This window comes from Urtica dioica, chromosome 6 (genome assembly GCF_054948205.1).
Source record: "Urtica dioica subsp. dioica isolate 48M chromosome 6, U.dioica_male_clone48M_v1_H2, whole genome shotgun sequence".
In the NCBI taxonomy this organism is placed as follows: Eukaryota; Viridiplantae; Streptophyta; class Magnoliopsida; order Rosales; family Urticaceae; genus Urtica; species Urtica dioica.
In genome coordinates, this window is record NC_142761.1 from 2869813 (window position 1) to 2893682 (window position 23870).

The 23870-nt window shown below is 36.7% G+C and overlaps 5 protein-coding genes across 5 annotated transcripts; 2 read left to right on the top strand and 3 right to left on the bottom strand.

Moving 5' to 3' along the window:
- The first annotated feature begins 1248 nt into the window (after positions 1-1248).
- LOC149392905 (uncharacterized) lies at positions 1249-2727 on the top strand. Its single transcript, XM_089617725.1, has 2 exons — positions 1249-1849; positions 2269-2727. Exons 1-2 carry the CDS (start codon positions 1568-1570, stop codon positions 2653-2655), a joined length of 669 nt encoding a protein of 222 aa, XP_089473851.1. The 5' UTR covers positions 1249-1567; the 3' UTR covers positions 2656-2727.
- A 719-nt stretch (positions 2728-3446) lies between these two features.
- On the bottom strand, positions 3447-5882 carry LOC149392906 (adenylyl cyclase). The gene is made up of 8 exons (XM_089616499.1): positions 5614-5882; positions 5206-5316; positions 4962-5116; positions 4778-4871; positions 4460-4530; positions 4262-4368; positions 3848-3969; positions 3447-3747 (listed from the first exon to the last, which is right to left on the bottom strand). The coding sequence occupies exons 1-8, from the start codon at positions 5780-5782 to the stop codon at positions 3662-3664; spliced, it is 915 nt and encodes a 304-aa protein (XP_089472625.1). The 5' UTR covers positions 5783-5882; the 3' UTR covers positions 3447-3661.
- Positions 5883-6149: 267 nt separating this feature from the next.
- On the top strand, positions 6150-6733 carry LOC149392907 (heavy metal-associated isoprenylated plant protein 19-like). The gene is made up of 3 exons (XM_089617862.1): positions 6150-6185; positions 6270-6351; positions 6429-6733. The coding sequence occupies exons 1-3, from the start codon at positions 6150-6152 to the stop codon at positions 6731-6733; spliced, it is 423 nt and encodes a 140-aa protein (XP_089473988.1).
- A 3974-nt stretch (positions 6734-10707) lies between these two features.
- LOC149392908 (1-deoxy-D-xylulose-5-phosphate synthase 1, chloroplastic) lies at positions 10708-16317 on the bottom strand. The gene is made up of 9 exons (XM_089616304.1): positions 15839-16317; positions 15107-15235; positions 14845-15009; positions 14606-14756; positions 14257-14528; positions 13908-14181; positions 12599-13188; positions 11723-12007; positions 10708-11050 (listed from the first exon to the last, which is right to left on the bottom strand). The coding sequence occupies exons 1-9, from the start codon at positions 15977-15979 to the stop codon at positions 10901-10903; spliced, it is 2157 nt and encodes a 718-aa protein (XP_089472430.1). The 5' UTR covers positions 15980-16317; the 3' UTR covers positions 10708-10900.
- Positions 16318-23299: 6982 nt separating this feature from the next.
- On the bottom strand, positions 23300-23672 carry LOC149392909 (Ribosomal protein L33 family protein). Its single transcript, XM_089616305.1, has one exon. It carries the CDS (start codon positions 23669-23671, stop codon positions 23498-23500), a length of 174 nt encoding a protein of 57 aa, XP_089472431.1. The 5' UTR covers position 23672; the 3' UTR covers positions 23300-23497.
- Between the last annotated feature and the right edge of the window lie 198 nt (positions 23673-23870).

Consider the following 23870-nt stretch of genomic DNA (forward strand, 5'->3'; position numbering starts at 1 on the left):
AATTATAAAAATATCAAGATTGGATATCTCAAATTGAACTTTTAACTTATTCTTAGACAAAAATATCTCTGAAATATTTTGGAATCAACTTAAACCATCGAAATTCATTAACATCCATCGGAAATCATCAAAATCCATCTTTAAACTAATAAAAAACTATCGAAAACCATCTTAAACCATCGAAAACCATCTTCAACCATCTTAAACCATTGGAAACTATTTAATACCATCAGAAAAACATCTTAAATTGCACGGAATTAGTGAGAGAGAGAGAGAGAGAGGTTTAAATAGTCTTACGGGTATTGTTTTTTTTTTCAAAAATGGATTAAAGTCTAATTTCAAATATTTTCAAAATAATAAGCCCACTCTTATTATGTAGGTTATTAAATTTCTATATTATATTTAGCTGCTGTGAGGTGAGATACTTTCTTTTTTTTTTTGAGAAGCGGCACTATAATACATATGTATCTTGTTTAGTATATAGTCACATAATGTAACTTCAAAATTAAATAGTGCAACTTACATACTTGTTTCTCTCCCGGTGGTGAACAAAAATAATACCTTACATATCACATTTGGGAATTGAGCAAAAAAAGAAGCTTAATCCCTTTTCTATCATTTAGCTAAGAAATACATGAATAAAGTTTTTTTTTCTATCCTCTTTATGTGGTTTTTCTAGTCTCTAATAGCTCCAATCGTTGCGACATTATCACATTGGGGAAATAAGAAAAAATGAAAGACAATAGGAAAATTCCTGATTCCATAGAGCAAAAATTGGTTTTTAATCATCATCATGGCCAAGTAAAGTAAACATTAACAGATACGACATATTTAAAAATAAAGAGAATAAAAATAAAAAGTGAAGTCAAGTCCACGTGCTTTTTTACTCCAAGGAAAGTGATTTTTGTTATTTGAGGATCAAGAATATTTCCAAAAGTTACCAGCATGTTATTTCATTGCATTTTATCCAAAAACAGTACTTTATTCACAAGCATAATAAGAGTAATATTAAATTATATTTACATTAACTAAATATTTATGTAGCAATTATAAATAGTATATTGTGACGGAAAAAAAAAAGATTGATTTTGGTGTCTTTTTGTACTTCTTTCAGTCATATCATGAGCAAAAAAATTATCTATAACCAAACACATAAATATCAAAAGCTTTTACTTATGAATAAAGAAACCAAATATTTTTCAAAGATTAAAGAATAAAACCAGGGCAACATTTCCAGTACTACTCTAGTTTCTCTGATTGTTAAATTATAGGAACAATGGGGACTTCTGAGAATGGAAAAAAAAATGTAATAAACAAAAATAAATGAAGACCAAAAATCAAAGAGAATCAAAATCATACAATAGTAGTTGGCCTTGGACGTACAAAAAAGCACATTTCATTTCGCTCCCACTGGTCTATGCTCTGCAACAAAATCTCCATCTCAGACGAAGCGAAATATAAATATTCTAACAGTTTAGTTTATTTTATTTTATTTTTGTACTAATCAGGATTTCTTTTTAAAATCAATACAAACAAGTCAGAAGCCCCATTTTGTCTCACACTCTCAATGGAAAGCAAAGGGAAACGAAAGTTCATCAAAGAAGAGGAAGAAGAAGAAGAAGAAGAAGATTTGGAAATAAACAAGCTTGTTTTGGGAATAATGGAGGGTTATAGCGACTCTATAATCCCACCATTGTCGCTTTTCAAGCCATGTCTGAGTCTGAGTGAGTCAACTCGTGAGGATTCAAGCTCAAGAAAGCCCGATATTCAGAAGGAGAGAGATAGGAGGTTGAAGATGAACGAGAATTATACTCTTCTCGAATCCCTTGTCCCTGGTCTTCACCCAAAGGTTTGCCTTTTATTTGATAAAATAATCTCAATTCTAATACCCTTTTTTATATAAATGAACCAAACTTACATGTCTTGATCATTTGGGTTTTTACACCCAAAAAAAAAAATGTTCATCTACACTACTATTAATGTTACAAAAGTCCCTCTCAAATAATCTCTACTACATGGTTGGTCGGTTTATCTTAGGACTACTTAAAATAACTTTTTTTTATATATATTTCAGTACTGTTTGAATGTCCCATCTGCATTTAATGTCACACTGGCTTTAATTCAATTTCATTCTCTAGTTCCAAACGCCATTAAAGCTGATCAAAGGATATTTCTTCAATGGGTTCTCTTTTTTTTTTTTTTTCTTTTATATCTTGTTGTGTACCTTTTTTGGGAAGGACTTACAATGTGTGGTTATTTTGGGAATAGAGTACAAAGGAGAAGGTAGTTCATGGAACAATCGAGTACATAAAGTACTTGGAGGAGAAAAAAAAGACGATGGAGAAGAAGAAGAAAGGTTTGATGGTTTTGCCTTGCACCAACACCAACACCAAGGACTCCTCTCTCTCTCTCAGTATCTCTGTCTGTGGCAGAGTTGGCTTCTTTGGGATTGTCGTTTCTGGTAAACGACAAGGTTTCCTGGCAAACATTTTCACTGTGTTCCAGTCCCACAGGGCTGAGATTTTGGTTGCCAACGTGGCTGGTGGTGATGATGATAGTGCTCAATTGGCTATCACAGTCACGGCTCTTCTCAATGACACTGACTCTGGTTCTACAGCCATTGAAGACATCAAGAGAGACATTTTGATGTTGTAGATCATTTCATACTGATATATTATTAAAGGGAAATACTTTACTTGTTTATATTATATTATTATTACCATTAACTGGGTTTCAAAATCCCAATACTTGTTGGAGAATGCACTTGGGAGGGATTTAGAAATGTAATGCTGGTCAAGGGTTTTTCAATGTACCATTTACAAGGGTTAGAAATCAGTGCAGGGTATATTTGTTTTTGTACTGCTTTGTGACATAAGGCATTTTGTTTACGCAACGGTTTTGGTAACTGTCAAACAAAACAAGATCATTTCTCTGTACATGTTAATTGGTCATATTTGGAAACAAAATATTTGCTTGTCTTGTCCATAATGATAATAATCATAACAGAATATGGCAGGAAACTTTGCTACCAAGGCTCTTTCATTTAAGTTTTAATAATAGGGCAAGTAAATTCACTGTACTACAATAATATCAGTAAAATTCATTGTTAAGATATAATTAAGGTAAATAAAAACAAGTTTTTTAAAATAAAAAATAAATAAATAAGGTATGCCATGTAACTTTTAGTAGGAGAGGCCTCTCAGAGAGTGTACTCTTTCCTTTCAGGTATATATTTTGAAAATATTTATTAATACGATTTGCAGAAACACAAGGAAGATCAATGAAGTAACTAAGATAGTTCTTAGCAGAGTTGGTGGTGGTAGTAACATTTTTCTTATGATAGAGATAAGTTGGGTATAAATGTGCAAAATTTTAAATTTACTATTTTCAAAAAGTCATGTAGATTTAATAATTATAATAAATAAGTAAAAACAGTAACTAGCTGATTTAAAGTTCTTCCAAGTTAATTTAGTGAAAGATTAGACCCAATTACTTGGTAAACAAATAGCCACATTCTCAAGGTCTTACACGGAACTCGATTGGATTAGAGGCTCAAAAAACTTTCATCCTAAATCCTCAGCCAAGAAAAAATAAATCTGCCGGGAATTCTTTAATAATTTATTGAATGCTTACAAGCAGCGTCGCCAACATGTCCATTTAACTACTCTGTTTTCAGCTTGGAAGAGTTTTTCTTCTTAGTTGCAGCGGCTCTCAATTCCTTGATTCTCTCTAGTGTCTTTTCATCTCCTAAAAACCAAAATGAATTAAAAAAATTACAAAAAGAAAACAAAATGATAAATTGCATTAAAAAAAAAGAGAAAGAGGAAGATTGGGAAAATGGACACACCCTTTTTAGTTGCGAAGTCCGTCCATACTTGAAGGGCCTTTGGCCGTAATTTGACTTTAGCGGAGATAAACTGTCCTGAATACTTCTTGAGTAGTCCCCAGTTATCAGTATCGTAGCAAATGCTGCGATGGTTCAATTCAGTTTTAAAACCAACTACTCACCGTAATCAACTCGAAGAAAATCACGTGAAAAAATAAAAGATTTCGGATTCACGATTTCTAGGTCGCATTCAGAAGTCGTGATTCATTACATTGGGTTTTCACTTTGCAAAATAATCAATTACAAGTGATTGGGATTATTAACTAAGAAGATACTATTTTATGCCCGTGAGAATCAAGGGTAAAAAAATTGGCTCCTTTGTACAAGTGCTTATACATATATGTCCTGAAATTCATGGAAATAGAAATTCCATACCTGAAAACAAGATCGGCAGTGATAGGCTGCAATACCAAGCCGTTCTTTTTAATTCGTTGCATAATGTCCACCATAAGTTTAATATCATTATGCTTCCTAGCGTATCGCTGAGAATAGAAATTGGTTTTATCGGTGTCACAACCGAATTTAATACAGCATAATATGATAAAATTATGTAGAAAATTCATGTTTCATTACCATTAATTCGTTGACTGTTCCAGTCGTAGGAGTCAATCCGTACACATTGTGCTTGGACATGGTTTTCATACCTGCAAAAACATAAGCCAAATAATTTAATAAAAGAAAATGATAATCCTTCAAATGAGGCAAGTAAACAAGGTTTGGGAGAGCGCGAACATCTCGAAAGTCCAGCAAATTATATTCTTGTATTACATTTAAAATTATAATTTTCCATCAATAAAACAAGTCTCTCACTCCTGACATGCATAGCTTAGAAAAGATAGTGTAGTCCATAAAAGTAGAGAAAACGCCTCTATACATTTTTGTACGACTTACCGTAGCCAATAGCTTTGGCACGAACACATGCTTTTGTAACATCTCGACAGAAATTCAAATCGAAGTTCTCATAGATGCCAAGATTCGATAATCTCTGTAACGAAGAAAAAAAAAATCAAACCAGAGCTTATCTAAAGCATAAGAGCTAATGAAAATCAAACAAAATAAAATTTAGAAAACTGACAAATTCCCTAAGCTTCAACAACATGTTGAACAAGAGCTTGATATCGTCGTGATTTTGGCACTTTTGGACCAACGACCGCGTCCAAGATTTTGGTGCCCGAGCTCTCTGAACGATCGCGGATTCAAAAAGTTTGTCATATATTTCCTTCGCTTCCTCTGCATTTCATATGAACAAACCGGCTGCTTCAAAAGGAATCGTCATATCAATTCAACAAGAAAAATTAAAATATTAAAACATCACCAACCTGTGAAATTTCCTTCCTTAATTCTAGTTGACCTTGTTGAATTGATTACCGCTCTTGGTTTCGGAGTAGTACTCGCATCGGCTGAGAAGTTCCGTACTTCCAAATTCTTTCCTGTAGTATTAACGATCCAATTCATTGCATATGCATATACACACAAATATGCTCATCTAGAGCCTACAATATTTTTTTCAAGTTTCATACAGAAGCTCAAAATTTTCTAGGGGAATGATAACAGGATTTTTCATTTCTTTCCTTAAAAAAAAAATTATGAGAGTCACCAATCTAAATAAGCTTAAATTAGAGTGATAAAAAACAATAAACTGCTCTTATAGCGTGATTTTCTCGGCAATCAAAACAAACAAATTCGATTCAGTTCAGCAGAAATCCAAAGCTAACTCTCAAGCGTACCAGTTAACAAAGCTGAAGATCGCGAAAACAGCGTGCTTTGGCTTCGGCATTGGAGAAGAATCGAAGCTTCGGCGACTGCGACATCGCGAGCGAGGACTCGGTCCGAGTTGAGAAGAAGACTAGATTTGAAAAGCTTCGAGAGCGCTCGAGCGCTCGTTAGGGCTTTCATGGCTACGAAATGAACCGATTCAAGGCGATCCGGCACTGAGTTGCCTCGGCGCGTTTCGTTTAAACACTTCTCTGAGCGGCGAAGAACGAAGAGGGGGTTTTGGTTGAGAGAAGGAGGAGAAAAAGTTTTGCTTCGATGTGACGCAAGTCCACGATTCATTACTGTGGTCTTGTGGTAAAAATCTTCGTCGTTTTTCTATCTCTCTTTTAGTTATTTGTCGTTTCCAAGTTTGATGTCGTTTTCTAGAGTTTCTTCTTTGTAACCGCTTACAACAAAATTATGGTTATTGAGTCAGACCTTTTCAATTTTTCGTTTCCAATGTTTATTCTTGTGTTTATCTTCTTGTCACGTTTGTGAACGAAGAGAAATGGGAAAGAAAAAGAAGAATCCAGACGAAATTAAAGTAAGTCTTAATTCATTGATTTTTTTGTTAACAAAGTACTAAGAACATGTTTTTTATAATTAATATTTTTTGAATGGGAATTAGACAATAGTTGCAGAATTCTCAGTCTCAATGCATTGCAATGAATGTGAGAGAACGGTTGCCAAAATCATATCCAAACTCAAAGGTAATCAAATTCTATGTTTGTGTTCTCATTTTTTTTTTTTCTTTTTTTTTAGTTTTAAATTTTTTGTTTTAATGTAGGGATTGAGATGTTTACAACGGACATGAAGAATCATAAGGTTGTTGTGAAAGGTAAAATTGACCCACAAAAAATATTGAAGAAATTAAGGAAAAAAACAGGGAAAAAAGTGGAGATTATTGTCAAGGACAAGGAAATAGTATCTGAGGAACCAAAACATGGTCCTAATAATTTTATCATTTTCAACAATAATGAAGAAGAAAAGAGATTTTTGGATCGTTCGAAAGATGTGAATTCGGAACTTTGCAGCGAATATTACGCGACAATATTCAGCGACGAGAATCCACATGCATGTTACATAATGTAGATATTATACATTTTTTTTAGAGATTTATCATATTTAGTTGTAACATTTCTTTTGGATGTTTAATATAGATCAATTTTTGTAATACATTTTTTTTTTTTGGGTACTGTGAGTTTAGAGCTTCCATGTATAACACAACTATCGTAAAATAAGCGTTACAAGTAATTTCGGGAGTGAGATTTTTTTTTTTTTTTTTTTTTTGGTCAGATTTCTATTGTTTGTTTCCAACAAAAAACAAAAAAAAAAGTAAATATTCAATCAACTAAGCATGATAAACGAATTGCTCTCGGTGTTAACATGTTGAAAAAAATATGTATAACCACACTTCAACAAGTATGTTGTTACTCAGGGCCGGCCCGATAGTTAAGCGGCCTAAGCAGCCGCTTAAGGCCTCTTAATTTTGTGAGAACAAATAGGCCCTAATTTTGATGTTATGTGGTAAATGGACCTCGAATTGATGTTACTCTCCATCACGTAATTTTGCTGTTGTTAATTGCTTTTGTTGTTGGACATTTATACTCAAGTACGGTCCAATGTTGTTGTTATGGGTGTATGTGTTTTTTTGCTGGCTAAACGTTGTTGTTGGCCCATTTGATTATTAAGTGATCATTAACTTAAAATCAAATAAGGTCTACTTTCGCTTCCGATTATGTCCACCCACAAAGATTTTTAAATGAATTTGTTCAGCGACTTTTCATTAATTTTTTTATGTGATTGCGTCTGAAAAAGAGATAAATCTATAGGAGTCTTTTCTGATTTTGAAGCTTTGAAAACTAGTTTTTCAGGTATCAACCAGCATGAAGATTGATAATAGCCGTTTAAAATAAAAGATGCATTAAGAGAGGTTCAAAAGAGTTAGAGACTTAACATGTGAATTAAAATTTGAATTATGGAGTTCTATTTATTATATGCTATTTTTCATAATCAAATATATATATATATATATATATATATATATATATATATATATATATAATGATAGACATTGTCTTTGATCTTATGATTACAATGTATATTTTAATTTTTATTAGAAATAATTAATAATATGTCATCGTTTTTTTTTTCAAAAGCCTAATTTTTGAATTTCGCTTAAAGCCCCATTATATATTGGGCCGGCCCTGTTGTTACTATGTAAATAGAAATTATGGCATAGATACTTTACGTTTTCTGCTGGATATATTTGCCTACTAATTTTTTTTTTTTTTTTTGAGGGATGCCTACTAATTCTTTTTTCAGTGGCTAAAATATTTATTATTTAACCTCAATTACACCGTAACCACCAAAGCCGTTCAAAGACATGTAGAGTATTTTAAGAAGCGAACATATTTCTAAATGACAGGGTCCGGTGAAAGAATAAAAAAAGTGATTTCACTATAATTTTTACCAGGAACAGGACTTATCACAATAATTTTTTTTTAGTGGGGCGATAGCTCTTAAATGACAGATTTTCCATCTTTTCTTTAAGCTCGGGGAAAATACGATCGGGAGTGGCTAATTCAAAACCCTCAACTAAAATAAGAATAGTCTCCACATTCAAAGCCCTTTTTTTACCATTATCAAGAACTTGTTTCAATTGCAAATCATAAGAAATTCGAAAAATTGCTTCAAATACAGTATCGGGCAAGACCGATGGTGGAACCTCGATATCTACAGGTTTGTTCGAATCGTATCGGTGAGAATTTTTCTCTATGAGAAATTGAACAGAATGCCGCTTAATTGGGCTATTTCTTGCGTGTACCGATTAAAGCTTTTTGAAAAAAAGTAAAAACCTTCTTATTCTTAGCAAAAAGTAAAGTAAAAAGGATAACTCTAAAATTCCCATTTTTCTATAATAAATTTTTTTTTTTTTTAGTAAACGTGGCCGGCACCACGGACAAAATTTCATTAAAAAACCTCACTTATGACGGAGGAATACCGTGGTTACAACGGTTCATATCTTTAATAACCTCACTCATAGCGCATGGCGGGACATACCCCAACCATCGCGACGCCGAGGAAAACTTGAGAGCATAGCGAGCCAAGTTATGGGAAGCGATGTTACTAGAACGGGGAAGAAAGGTAAACTCTAAATGAGAAAAAAGAGACTTACTAATCTTGATGTCCTCAAGGAGTGTGCCGAGTTCCGAGGCCGGAGTAGTCCCCTTCTTCACGGCTTGGACAACTTCAAGACAGTCCGAGAGAACCACAACCCGACTACACCCCAGCTCCGCTGCCAAACGAAGACCCCCGAGAATGGCAAAAGCTTCCGCAAGGACCGGCGTGAAACCAACGTCCCTCGCCAAGACTTCCGAAGCAATAACCCACCCCCGATGATCTCGTATCACACACCCGGTTCCGAACTTCCCATTACGGTTATCGACGGCCGCATCCACACACACGCACTCACAATCCCCGCCGGTGGGGGCTGCCAAACCGACCCCGACGGCAAGTGGGACGCGGGTGGCTGCGGCCTATCGGAGTTGGCTTTCCGGTACGAATCGAGGAAACCCCTGGTCCACTCCACAAGATCCCCCGGGGTCCACTTGTCCTTTCCCATCGAGACGTTGTTCCTATGGTTCCAAATCTCCCAAACCAAAACAATAAACAATTCCAAATTACGTACCTCAACGGCTTCCATAACGGTGATGAAGAAAGAAATGACATCGTCTCCCCGGAAAGAATTAACCAAGTCCCCGAAGAAAGTGAGCTCCCACACTTTCCGAGGCCACCTACAACCCCAAATGGCATGGGCTATAGTCCCCGGTCCACCGAAACAAACCGGGCATTTTTCATCGTGGCACACTTTCCGCCGTGTAAGAGTCGATTTCACCGGGATCCACCCTTTACAAACTCTCCATGCGAAAAGCTTGACTTTAGGCGGGATCGATAGGTTCCATAGAGTTTTCCACCAAGTCTTGGTAATTCCCGGTTCGGAAGTAGAGGCGACGGCGCTCCCGTGCGTCGCCGTGGCCACCCGGTAACCACTCTTGACCGAATACTCACCGTCCTTAGAGAAGTGCCATCGGAGCGCGTCGGGTTGCCCTTCATCCACGCCATCCGACTCCGTACAACTCTTGACCGAATACAACTTGCCCTTTGCTTGTAGTACGCTCAAACACCGGTACAAAAAAAACCCTAGCAGATGAATAATACACACTCAAAAGAATAAACAATACAAATCGGCTTCTTAAAATCTAAAATACGAGTGCATGAACTTCTAAGGCTGTGTGCGACGCTGTATATAGTTCTAGTTATTAAAAACTCTTTAGAATCGGATTTGTTAAGCTTCCACACTTCGCTTAAGATTAGAAGTTCATTGGCCAAAATAGTCGCACAGATTATTAACAATTTCTACAACAATATTGCATAAACGCCTGATAAACACATTACGACTTACAATTTTATGTTTTATATTTCTCAATGCATTGACTCATCCAATAAATAAGCAACAACAATCCCAAATATGATAATAGTAAAAGATAAATGAAATGAATAGTTTTCCACTGAGGATGTATATGGAGTATGGACAATAATTTTTTAGATCATAAAAGCTTCTCATAACGTGACACATATCTATGAAAAAAAAAATAAATAAATAAATATTTACAGACACAGATGGTACCACGTATGCTAATATACCTAACGCTAAAGTCCAAAAATTTCAGATAATCTAAAGTGTGGGTGGGCATGAAAACTAGAGGCCATCACTTAATGAAATCAAGATTGTAAAACTTGTGACGTGTAGTGCACATGCACACCATATAGAACTCAATAATTCACGTGTTTTTATATACACGTGACCTAAACACATATGAGAGGGAACCATATTTTTTTCAGATTAATCAATTAAATCATGCACATACTTCGAATTTGTTCTCTTTGTCATAAACGTCATTTACTATTTGGAAGCACTTTACTTGATTAATCTTTATTTTTTTACTTGTATAACTTGTTACTTTTCTACATAGAAAAAAAGAGGTATTGAGAGACAACAGATATAATCATATAAAGCATACACATAGCTGGTACTCTCATTCTTTTCTTCTTTCTATTGATGATGATTGATCGCATACTTTCTTTCTCTTTTTACAAAAGGATCACTGAATGATACGATTAAAATGTTGTTCCAAATTATTGACGAGAGTGAGAGAGAGAGAGAACAAACTAAAAAAATGTCAAAGGAATTGATCTTCATGTCATGACTTTAAGAGCCTCTCGAGTCTGTCCGAGAACGTTGAAAACCGTCGCAGCAATGTGGGAGGCCGTGAGACCCGCCTCGGCAAGCTGATACGCCGGCGCTCCGTGGTCGATGTACCGATCCGGGAGGACAATCGGTCTCCACTGAAAAAACACATAATTCCAACATTTGTTTAAAATATTATCAATGTGACATTTTGGTCACTAATATGATATTTTATGTCTAATCAACTTCAAACATGTTAATTGAATAAAATATATTGCCAATTTTATAAAAGAAACTATGGAGTATATTAAAATAATTTTAAATTTTTATAGCATTATTTTACTTCAATGAATAAATAAATTGAAAACATTGCTTGGAAAGGAACCGGTATGAAAATTGTACCTTGAGCTATTAGACATTTTGGTCTATAATATGAAATTCATTGTCTAATCAACGTTAAAAATGCTTATCAAATAAAATACAACGTCAATTTTATGAAATATACTATAGGGTAGATAAATAAAATAAATTAAACTTTTATAGCCATGTTTCACTTGCGAAGTTTCAATATATGGACCTCAAAATTAACAAAATATTATCTAAAAATGGACTATTTCGGACAAAAATACTCTTCTGACCATCGTGACGTACGATGCCATATGATACTATATGGTCAGAATGACATATTTGTCCGATATTTATGAAGTAGGAGGTTTAGTCTTGGTATTTTGTTAACTTTGAGATCTATGCAGCGAAATTTCTCTTTTACTTATTAACGAGTAAATAAATTGGAAACATGAGATGGAAAGGGACCAAAATGAAAATTGTACCTTAAGCTTGCCGTCAAGAAGGCCGTCGAGGGCGAGGAACTGAGCGACATGGGAGCCGAATCCACCGATGGAGCCTTCCTCGACGGTGATCAAGAACTCGTGATTGTTAGCGAGAGAGCGTATGAGAGAATGGTCCAACGGCTTGCAGAACCGCCCGTCCGCCACCGTCAATTGCAGCCCTTCCTGCTCCGCCAAAGCCGCCGCCTCAATGCAGCTCTGCACCGCCGTCCCGTAACCCAAAAGCGCCACTCTATCGCCTTCCCGCAAAATCCGACCAGTCCCCACCTATTCCAGTTTCCCAAATTAAAAAAAAAAATGATTTAGATAAAAGGTGACAACTCAATGGTAAACAAAAAAAACAAAAAAAAAAATCATTTATACATCGTCGGAAAGCCGTCAATAATTTAGATTTTTAGTCGTTACCGAGCATGCGAAAAGACGGTTTTTCATTACTTTGAAAAAAAATCGTCAAAAATACCAGCTAAAACACTAATGAAATCCGGAAAATTACAGAGTTTTTTTTTTTTTTTTTCCCTTCTACATACACAATTTTAAATGAAAATACAATGAAATTTTCAGATACTGTCAAAATTCAAAAAATTTATACCGGTTCAACCTTCACCCGTCTAAATTTTTTACTCTACATACTCAATTTTAAATGAGAAACAAATGAAATGTCGTATACTCTAGCAAAATTCGAAAAAAATTTATGTTGGCGCTACCTTCTTCCACTGGTAGTTTCCGTAAACTTGACCCACGACGAATTATGGGCAACCGGTATTTTAAATCCTTAGCATAAACACGTAAAATAAACTACGGTACTCAATTCGAGTCGCAACGAAGAAAAAAAAAAAAAAAACAAAAAACAAAGTTTACCTCGATAGGAATGCCTTTGTTACCCGGGGGCAACGGGACGCCGATCCCGTTCCCCCTGGGATACCGAAAGCAGCTGGGACGGTCGTCGATGGCGGCGGCGGTGGCGACCATGTGGAGGAGCTCGGCCTCGTCGGAGGGAGCCATGACGACCATGTTGGGGAGGCACGCCATGAACGTGACGTCGAAAGCTCCGCAGTGAGTGGGACCGTCGGCGCCGACGAGGCCGGCTCGGTCCATCGCGAACCTCACCGGAAGCTTCTGGAGGTCGACGTCGTGGATGACCTGGTCGTAGGCCCTCTGCATGAAGGAGGAGTAGATGGCGACGAAGGGCTTGACTCCCTCGCAGGCGAGGCCGGCCGCGAAGGTCACGGCGTGCTGCTCCGCGATCCCGACGTCGAAGCACCGGTTCGGGAACCGCCGCAGGAAGAGGTTCAGGCCGGTCCCGCCGCCCATCGCGGCGTGGATCGCCACGATGTCTTTGTCCGCTTCCGCCTCCGCCACCAGAGCCTCCGCGAAGTAGCTCGTGTACGACTGCGTGCTCGAGCTCGCCTTGAACTGCTTCCCCGTCGCCGGGTCGAACTTCGTCACCCCTGCAAGGAATCGCAAGCGAGAGAGAGAGAGAGAGAGAGAGTGATTAGCAGAGAGTTGATGAAAATTAACAGAATGATGGAAATTACAGAGAAAGACGAATATAGGCAACATAATAAATCAAGGCCGGCTCGAGGCTTAAGGCCCCAAATTCTTTGTGGAAAAAATGCCTAAAAAAAGACCTCTCAAAATTTTAGGGGAAAAGGCCTCAAATTTTTTGGAAAAAATAAGGAGGAACGGCCTCAATTAGTAGCAATTTTGATATTTCGATCTAAAATAGTAGCAATTATGTTTTTGAACACTTTTACTAGTAAGCGTAGATTTATATATCTACAATTGTTGTTAATTGTAGACTTGTAAGCCTATAGTTTATGACAACCGTTTACTTTGATGTTTAGAGTTATTAATAAAAGTTTCAAAAAATATAGTTGCACTATCTTGATCAAAATTATTAAAATTGCTACTAGTTGAGATCATTTCCAGAAAATAAGCTATTATACCTAATTTATGTTCACTATATGTTTAAAATACCCTAACCTATTTACTCTTGCCTACAACTTTGAACCTATCTAGAGCCAACAACATATGGGGAACTGGAAACACTAACAATCACTATGCTATATTTCAACGCCTAATTATCATAATCCCTACCTATACTAGTTTTATCCTAAACAGTTCCTTGAGCTTTCTCTACTTTTTGCGAACTAAAAGGGGCTCGTACCGTGGTACTTATCAGCGGCTTTCTCGGCGTAAGGGTAGCCACGTCCTTTCTCGGTAACGCAATGTATCAGAACCGGACCGGTCGTCTTCGTGCTCTTCACTTCGTTAAGAATAGCGACGAGGTCGTCGACGTTGTGTCCGTCGACCGGGCCGATGTAGTAAAGCCCGAGCTCCTCGAATAGAGTCGACCCAGACCCGCCTATCATTCCGCGGGCGTACTCGTCGACCTTGGCAGCCAGTTCGTGGACCGAACCGCCGATTTGCTTCGTAACTCCCTGAGAAAAAAAAAACGTGTAAGAGGATCGTCTCTTTTTGAAACTCGAGTTCGGGTCTCGAAGCTAGATTTTCACCTTGGCAACTTCTCTGAGTTCTCGAAGAGGTCGGTTTGACTGAAGTCTGCTTAGAGCGCTGCTGAGAGCGCCCACGGGCGGGATCGGACCGTCGAGACTGGCTGTGGGCAACGAGACCTGTTTGTTGTCGTTGAGAATGATGATCATGTCGGAGTCTAGATAACCCGCGTTGTTCATCGCCTCGTAAGCCTGGCCCGCGGTCATCGCACCGTCACCGATTACGGCCACGACGTGGTTTTTCCTTCCCTGCAAGTCTCTCCCGACAGCCATTCCTGTTTCCGCCGGTTAAGACGTCAAAAACCAAAAAAAAAACCAGAGATAATGGGATGATATAGAAAATGAATTTTACCTAAACCAGCTGAGATGGTTGTGGAACTATGGCCGGTACCGAAACAATCGTACTCGCTCTCGGCCCGCTTCGTGAAACCTGCCAGCCCGTTGGTCTGCCTTATCGTCTTCATTTTGTCTCGCCTTCCCGTGAGGATTTTGTGAGGGTATGACTGAGTGGAGAATCATTCAAAGCTCAACGCGTTAAAGCAACCACTGAAAAAAAAAAAGCATTAATGAAGATTGGGATTAGTAACATACCTGATGACCAACGTCCCATAAAATCCTGTCCTGAGGAGAATTGAAGACGTAGTGAAGAGCCACTGTGAGTTCTACGACGCCGAGGCTCGAGCCGAGATGACCACCGGTTTTCGAGACGTTGAAGATCACGTCGGACCGGACTTCATCGGATAGTTGCTTCAGCTCCTGAAAAAAATGTACCAACGTAAAGAAGATTTAATACGGATGGAGAAAATCAATTGAAATTATAAAATCACTACATAATATACGTATATGTATATACCTTGACAGAGAGGTTTTTCATGTGAATTGGATAATTAATGGTGTCCAACAGAGGAGTTGGTGGTTTTGTGGAGTAATAATCTCCACTCTCCGACAGTGATGCATAAACCCCATTTGGCTTCTTCTTAATCTGTATGTTATATTTTTAATACAGACACAAAAAAAAATGACAAATTTCATTAGCTATGTGTTTCATACATTAGGAGAAAGAGACGAAAAACAGAAATGAAAATGACTTGCTGTGAGAATTACAGAAACAAAACAAAACAAGATACGGCAATATATATAGAAAATAACATCCTGTTGGGGAGCTTTTAACCACATATATGATATGGACTCAAAACCTCCTACACCAATAACTAATTAACCATGAATCCATGATATTATAATCAAATTGTCAAACACGTTAAAACAATTTTTTTTAATCAAAGCTTGACTAGTTTGACTTTGAGTTTAAGGAACAAAAGTGAAAACAAAGCACAGCCCGGTTAGGATTCCCATGCTGGTCGTACAGGCCTATTTCTAATATAATCTATTGGATTTAGATCCAACGGCTATACTTTAAAGGGGGTTTTATTCAAACACAAAAAAGATAAGACCGAAACCATTAATTAATCAACTAATGAAACCAGAAACTTATATAAATTAATAAAAGGATTCTTTCAGAGACAAGACACGGCAACATGGTTGGTAAGGGAATATAACGGTAATGAGTGTGTCTTTTTCGACGAACCTGGTTGAGCTTGAACTGAGAATTCCCAAGATCTGTCCCAACCGAGACATGGGATGAGAAAGAGCCGAGCTTTTGAGGATCTGAAGCTTGCGTTGTCGCTCGGCTGATATGAGCTGGGAAGGACAATGTGCAGAGAGCCATTTCCGACCTTTCTTCTTCTTTCTCAGAAACGAACACAACCCACCACAGGGAATAAAAAAAAAGGGCGACTTTGATATTCTTAAACTACCTTTTCTTTGCTTGAATATTCTTAAACTACCTTAATTAATAACAAAGAGACTCTTTCCCAAGAAGGTACACACCGAGTTGCAAAGATTGAGACTTTATAATGCAAATGAACAGAGAGAAAGATGGGGGTACGAATTCCCACTCAGCCAGTGAATGTAGAGAGAGAGAGAGAGTCACTGAGAACTTTAAAGACCAAAATGACCACTAAGAAGAATAAATAACTATTTTTCCCTTTTTGCCTTTGGGACCAACTAGAAGAATTAAAAAAAAATTAATATATACCCAACTGGTGATTATATCACAGGTTTACGTATTTATAATTTTATATAGAAGAAAAGTTTAGTCCATCAGAGGATGGAAATGGAACACCCGTAGTGGCTTTGCTTCTCATTTATTGGACCACGTCACTAGAAATCGCATATGGATAATAGATAGAAAGATAGATATTGGTTTCTTTTCTATCTTTTTCTTTTTTTTTTGTTCTACTTTTTGTCTTTATCTTGTGTTATCCTACAATGTACTTTAGCCTAATCTTGTCTGTTCATTGGAATCAAAAAAATGGTCAAACCGTTTCTCTTTCTTAAAATTTCACTATCTTGCTCTTCAACAATCAAATTAATTTTACTCTGAAGAAGAGGAAAGCCAATAAAGGCCTTGAAAACGTGTGTCAATCTCATCCATTGCATTTAACATCTTCACCCAAATTCATAGGGCTCTGTGAGATTCTTATCTTTCCGAAGCAAGTCTTTTTGGAAAATGTTGATGATTCCACTGTATTCATCTCAATCACAGACACACCGAATTTTGGGAACCGTTGTTATTTACTATTATCAACAATCGCTTTTCAAAATCGATTAAAATGAAGGAAGAAAAAAAATTAGAAATTAAAAATAGATTACGATTCAGAAACCGAACCTGTGGGGATTTGCTTCTTCTTCAACGTTCTGATGATGAAGAATTCGGTTGTTTTCTGAACCATGTAGGTTTAAAGGAAATTTATCCTAGGCATTGAATCTAATTCAATTACGTGTACCGAAATTGTTGTTGAGAATCACTGTACTTTCCGATCTAAAAATTGTGATTTCTCGGCGATCAAACGGAATTCAATTCAAGAACGGCGATCGGAAGAAAAAGGCGTGGTTTCGCTCAGACGAGTCGGAATTTGCGAGCGAGGACTCGATCCGATCGATCGTCTTTTAGGGTGTTCATGGCTCCGAGTCGGCCGAGTCACGGCGAGTTTGTGAATCGTAAATAATTTTTTTTTATTTTTTATAATTTATTTTATTATTTTGGTTCTATTTAATTTTGTTGATTGTTTAAAATTATATTTAAAAAAATAATTTAAATGACTATTTACAATTTTAAATACATTATTTTTTTATGGATTTGAATTGAAACAAGTATTAAAATGTTGACCTTTAAAACTATTTTCACGCAACTTTCCCATAACTATATAGCATTAAAATGAAGAAAAAAAAACATTAAAAGTCATGTATAAGTATATCGTTTATAAGATTAAACATGAAAAAAATGCAATCAATGACAAAGACGTTTTAGAGAGAGATTAAGAGACGTGATTGATTTCGGCGTAGTTCTAGTTCAAAGTAATCTAACATTGCTCCCTAGGAGAAACAAAGTATTTAGAAATAACGATATTGCGATTACGACTAATCATAAATTTAATCGGATCGGATCTAACACTAAAAAGAACTTTATTCATTATTTATGTGCGTACCTACGAAATATTTTCTAAGCTGTCATATGCGGTGATTTTCGATTTTTTTACGATCAGTAAAAATAATCTGAAACATTTGAAAATAAATTGTGAATGTGGATTAATTTTTCAGGACGTTGAACATTACTCTTCTTGTTACATGGAAAGTAGGTCTGTCCACGGTCCGGTCCGGTCTAAAACCGGCCAAAAACCAGACTGGACCGTTCAAAACGGTTCAAAAAAATCTAATTCGGACCGGACCAAAAAACTGTAAAAACCGGACCGGACCGTTTTGAATCTTTTAAATAGGACCGGACCGTTTTGAACCGTTTAGACCGGACCGTTCTACACCGTTTTGGACCGTTTTACATAATTAAAAAATAAAACCATCAATTTTCCACCAAAACAAAAACATATAGTCATGTACGGGAGGTAAATACATGCATAAATGCCTAATTTGGCTAATTGGACATTATTTTATTTTTTTTTATAAATAAACCGGTCCGGTCCGGTTTATTGGTTTTAAAAAAAAACGGACCGGACCGTTTGCAATGACTAGACCGGACCGAAAGAAAAAAAACCGTTTTAAACCGGACCGGCGGTTTAAAAATCACCGATCCAGTCCGATTTACGGTTTTTACGGTTTTTTTGCGCCGTCCTAATGGAAAGTATTCATGCTTGATAAATTTTTATTAAGAACGATGCAAACTTGTGGACTAATGTCTCAGGACGCTGAACATTAAACAGATAAGTGTTTTGGAAATTGTCACTATTAATTGTGCACAGACTAAAATTTTCTGAGCTCTGTTCATTGATTACCCATATAACTGCTCTCTGAATGAATAAATTAAAATTTTCAAAAACAATAAACACTACTGAAAACAAACCACTACCATTTGGCAAATGGCGAGAAATGGTAATTTTCAATGTATCTATGGTGACAAATAATTGCTAACTAAATAAAGATAATAATGTAAACAATAAAATATTGTAAAAAAAAAGAGGTATTTACGACAAAAATGTAAATACACAACAACCTAAGATTAAGAATTAGTCGAGATTTATTTCGACCATAATCTTCTAGGCTTTGCGTATCTTTCACGGTGGAAAATAAATGGGCACTAAAACATAAATGAAATTTGACCTGCAACGTCCATTATCAACTCAGATCCATTATGGACACGCAAAACTCATGTTGAGTCAAAAACTGTCATTTTCAGCCTCATTTCAACTCTGCTAAAAACCTTTGCATCTATTGGATTCATTTCTTTTTCACCTTTGATTTGATACCATCATCAAACCGAGACCATTCTTTTTTCTTCTCATTTTTTCAAACATCAAACAGAAGCGGCTCGACGTATTCGAGGGTCTTGGGCGACACGTAAAAAAGAGGTCATTTTTTTACAATACTTAAATAAATAAATAAAAAAAACAAATCGTAAATTTATGATAATAAACAAATTCCTAAAACAAACTTGTGATAAAACTAAAAATTTTAGTATGAAAAGGAGAATTCTTTTGTTGTGCTTCCCTTCACTTTTTTTTTTTTTCTCAACTCCTTAATCACTTTTTTTTTTTCCTTTAAAAACTGAATAAAATCAGTTGAAATAACTTAGTATAAAAAGAAGAAAAAGTACTTATTTAACGATATAAAAAAATGTTGGCTTCTTTTAATCCAATCCGATAAGGAAATCCATGGATAAAATAGGATCCCGTGCGCGTGGGTCCCGTGTGCGTCCCCGCCGGGCATGGGCATGCGGCACTCCCACGAGAGCTTCTCGGAGTGCGTGTCGAAGGTGGACAGCGCGTGCGGGGCTTCCAAGAGGCCTGCTCGGAGCACCACCTGCTGAGGGGGCAAGGGGTCGTGGGGTCCGCCTTCACCACCAACGAGCCGTGCTTCTGCCCGGACCTGCGTGCCTTCCCCAAGGCACAGTACCCGCTATCCCACCACGCCGCCATCTTCGACATGCGCACTGCCGTCGCCACCCGCCTGCGCACCGTCTCCACCACCGCTGACTTCGTCCTCGAGTTCTTCTTGCCCCGACCACAAGCGCATGCTCACCTCTCTCTCCCTCATCATCCAACACTGCTGCTGCACCCTCCGCGTCGTCACCGACACCGAAGAAAAAAAATGTAGCCGTCGTAAAATAATTCATGGATAAGGATAAGGAAATCCAACCCGACAGTAGTAGTTGAGATAAGGAAATTGGATCCAAAGAACGAGATTCATTTGTCCAATTATTCTTCTTTGATTCGTAATGTAGCCGTCATAAAATAATTCATGGATAAGGATAAGGAAATCCAATCCGACGGTGGTAGTTGAGATAAGGAAATCGGATCCAAAGAACGAGATTCATTTGTCCAATTCTTCTTTGATTCGTACTGTATCCGTCAGAAAATAATTCATGGATAAGAATAAGGAAATCCAATCTGACGGTGGTAGTTCGTATAAGTCCAAGTAGTTTGCTTTTATTTATTGTACCTTTTAAGTTTTTTTATTTTATGTATTGATATTTTTATTTTTGTTGTCTATGTAGTATTCTGACTTAAATTTTATAATTATGTAATTTTTAAATGTCTTATTTTTTTTTAATTGTATGTGTAAAATATTGTGATTTCTATTGTAGTAGTTTTAATTTTTTTTCAAGTATTTGAATTAATATTTTTTAGAATACACTAATTTATAAATAAATACATAATACATATAAAAATATTAAATTATAATTATAAATTAAATTTTGGGCTAATTTTATAATTTTTAAAAATTTTGGGTATTAAAAAAATCAAATAATTGGCTGCTTAAGCCACGGAATGTGTAGCAATTTAATTTTAGCCACCATTTCGTTAATTTCTCGTAAATAGCCATCTTGCTTACGTGGCAACTTATTAATTGAATTAGTTTTACATTTTTGCCCTTACGCTATTTTAATTAGGCAGTTTTTTTTTTTAATTTCGAATTAAATATTGAAACCGAATAGGGAAGTTTTCAAATTTGAATTTTGAGCAGATTTTGAAAGTTCTCAACCATTAATTGTTATGTATTTGGAAATTTTCGTCGTTGACTTTAGGTAATTAGTTTATATTTTCGTGCAATTAATTATGGATGAAATCTGTAAATATATTCTTCATTCATTGCTATTATTTGTCTTCCATATATTCATAATTTCCAGAATTTTCGTGCTCAAAATATTTCCAGAATTTTTTTTCAGTGCAAATACACGATTATACTGTAAATAAGCTTTGTATTTACAGTGAATATACTGTAAATATGCTTTGTTTTTACAATGAATATACTGTAAATAAGCTTCGTATTTACACGAATATACTGTAAATATGATTTCTATTTACACGAACATACTGGAAAAAAAAAAAAAAAAAAAAAAAAAAAAAAAAAAAACTGTTCTTCGCGGAGTCCATAATATCGATCGGGACCTTTGGACGCAGATTCTTCTCTTCTCGGAAAATTCAAACAGGGAGCACGAGAAAAAAAAATCAATTTCTTGAATTCCGACGGTTCTCTTTGATGAATACCTTCTCAATTTGATGAATTTTCACGGGAAATACCTTCTCAATTTGATGAATTCCGACGGTCCTCTTTGATTCAAGCCGAACTCCTCGTCAATCTCTTCTCGACAACTGCCGGCGACTCCCCGGTCCGAGCGCGCGCGGGTTTTGGGTCCGCTCATGACGGGGTGTTTGATGGTGGTCCGGTCGAGCGTTCTCTTCTTCCTCGAGCTCTCACTCCCTCTCTCTCTCTCTCTCTCTCTCTCTCTCTCTCTCGGCTCTCTCTCTCTCTCTCGGTTCTCTTTCATTTTTTTTTTTGAAAAACTATAAATGGGAGCGGTTGTGGTTAAGTGTGAACGCAGCTACACGGTTATAATTACCTCCTTGATATTCGCGAGCATTAATAACCAAATATTTGACTTGATTACGTGTAAATATTGAAAGAAACTGAGCGGGAAAACAAAAGGGTAGTCTAGTCATATTTTGGCTGTAAATAAATCCTTCTGGCTATTTACCATTTATTAACAAAATGTGGGCTAAAAATAAATTGTCTATTTTCAGGAAACTATATAGCTTAATTACCCTAAAAAAATTATAGAGATGAGATAGTGCATCTTCAAATACCAAGATACTCTATTCAAATCATATTCAAATATATAGAATGAAGATGAATTTGAAGATCTACGGTTGGTCTTAGAGATAGAACTAATCTCCTTTACACAGACATCTATGATAACATGATTGCATAAAAAAAATAAAAAATAAAAAATAAAAACTGTGACGTTTTATTAAAACAAAATGAATAAAACCGTAGCACATTTCTGGTTCTTTTCACTTAATTTGGGCTTTGCCGAGTCTTTTGGATTAACCGGTCTACCAGTTGCGTCGGAAAGGCTGGTTTTCCTTTCATGAAAGGCTTTCGGACAATGATACACGAAACATAGGACAAAATGTTGCAGCAACGGGAAAAGGCCTGAAGCGAAGCTTACATAATATTCTGGCGCTCTATTTCAAGCACTTTGCAATCGTCGCTTGGCCTAGTGTCGGCTCGCATTGTCATTATACTTTCAACTTTTCTGACATATAAGACCGTAAATAGTGTTCCAAATAACGATTCAGTACTTCTCAGCCGCGTGCTCGTTGAATCGAAGAGTTTTTCGGCAAAGTTACTAGCGAAGATGTGATGGCAAAAAATGCATCCCAGTAAACGTCGGTAAAACCGTGGAGTTAAACGACCATACTACAAAAAAAAAAAAAAAAAAAAAAAAAAAAAAAAAAAAAAAAAAAAAACTCTGCAACTTTGGTGGCCGTAAACTCCAACGGTTTGTGGTTCAAAGCGAGCATAAAATGTGTGCCGATGCATAACGACAAAGATGACAGTTTGGCGTTTCGAATTCAGCAACCTGACTATGAAACCCACGGCCCAAATCCCCCCACAGTCTGACATACAAAGCATTTCGAAACAAGGTCTTGAAAAAAGATTAGCACTGACTCAGGCCTGCCCTTAGATTGAGAGTTAGGACTGTGAATTATCCTTTTTCGGGCTGCGAACATAATACCAAAGTAGTGATCGGGGCATTCTTCTCTGTATTAAGTTGTCCTTTTTTAGCAATTCGGTGAGAACTTAATAACCTGTGAGGCAAAGAAAATCCCGTAATTGCTTAGTATTTCTCGGTCACCATGGCCTCTTATCTTTGAACCATGTGGCCGAGGATGTTGATGGAGCTTCGAAAGAAGCCACATTTGCTGCCTTTGACAGTATAATCGCCCTCCGAAACTTCACAATGGATCACCGAATAACGATATAAACATCACAAGCTAAAGCAAGTGTGGTACGTTCCAAATATGCGATCGGGCCATAGGTTCCGAACCCCGTCAAGCCTATGGAACCATTTTTCAGAGAAAGAGAGAGAACAATTGCTTCCCTGATGTTGATGATCAAACAATTTAAACGACTCACTAACAATCTCAAAAGATGCCATGAAATGATGTGACCCTAATAACATTCTCTACAATACAGCAATCATATCTTCTCTTATTCAATGTAATCATCCATTCAGGTTCTACGCAAAGATAACACCTTTCTTCTTGATCTATAGGATATAAAGACATCGAAATTCCCAACCAACTGAAGAGGCAAGATTGTCTACAGTATAATAATGCCAAAAGCTCGATTTAATATTGATCCAAAACAGAGATGAATCGAGACAAATTTACTTCATTTTGGCCTCGGTGAAGAGAACATGACGATTAACCCTAGGGTCGAACTTCCGAAACTCAAGCTTCTCCACCATCTTCGAAGGCTTCTTCTTCACGTAGAAGAATCCAGTCCCAGCCGCTGAGACCAGTCTGATTAGAATCGTCGCTTTCTTCTTCTTGTCACCCATTTCCTTCACACACACACACACACACAAAAAAACCCTAAAATCAAATCCGCTATTCAATAACGTTCGCACATTTGCTATTTTTTCCTAATTCAATTCAAATTCTTGCCTAACAATCTAACATGCAATTGAGAGAGAGAGAGAGAGAGAGAGAGAGAGAGAGAGAGAAATACCTAAGCTTGGTCTGAGAGAGATTCGGAGG

Excerpts from the sequence above, each read along its gene's own strand:
- LOC149392906 (XM_089616499.1), bottom strand. The coding sequence starts at position 5,782 with ATGAAAGCCCTAACGAGCGCTCGAGCGCTCTCGAAGCTTTTCAAATCT. Across the intron at positions 4,531-4,777 it reads TGCCAAAGCTATTGGCTACG|GTATGAAAACCATGTCCAAG; the intron begins GTAAGTCGTACA and ends ATGTTTTTGCAG. Across the intron at positions 3,748-3,847 it reads GGACTTCGCAACTAAAAAGG|GAGATGAAAAGACACTAGAG; the intron begins GTGTGTCCATTT and ends TTTGGTTTTTAG.
- LOC149392907 (XM_089617862.1), top strand. The coding sequence starts at position 6,150 with ATGGGAAAGAAAAAGAAGAATCCAGACGAAATTAAA. Across the intron at positions 6,186-6,269 it reads AGAATCCAGACGAAATTAAA|ACAATAGTTGCAGAATTCTC; the intron begins GTAAGTCTTAAT and ends AATGGGAATTAG. Across the intron at positions 6,352-6,428 it reads AATCATATCCAAACTCAAAG|GGATTGAGATGTTTACAACG; the intron begins GTAATCAAATTC and ends GTTTTAATGTAG.
- LOC149392908 (XM_089616304.1), bottom strand. The coding sequence starts at position 15,979 with ATGGCTCTCTGCACATTGTCCTTCCCAGCTCATATCAGCCGAGCGACA. Across the intron at positions 15,010-15,106 it reads TGAAAAACCTCTCTGTCAAG|GAGCTGAAGCAACTATCCGA; the intron begins GTATATACATAT and ends CATTTTTTTCAG. Across the intron at positions 14,182-14,256 it reads AACTCAGAGAAGTTGCCAAG|GGAGTTACGAAGCAAATCGG; the intron begins GTGAAAATCTAG and ends TTTTTTTCTCAG.
- LOC149392909 (XM_089616305.1), bottom strand. The coding sequence starts at position 23,671 with ATGGGTGACAAGAAGAAGAAAGCGACGATTCTAATCAGACTGGTCTCA.
- LOC149392905 (XM_089617725.1), top strand. The coding sequence starts at position 1,568 with ATGGAAAGCAAAGGGAAACGAAAGTTCATCAAAGAAGAGGAAGAAGAA. Across the intron at positions 1,850-2,268 it reads TCCCTGGTCTTCACCCAAAG|AGTACAAAGGAGAAGGTAGT; the intron begins GTTTGCCTTTTA and ends TTTTGGGAATAG.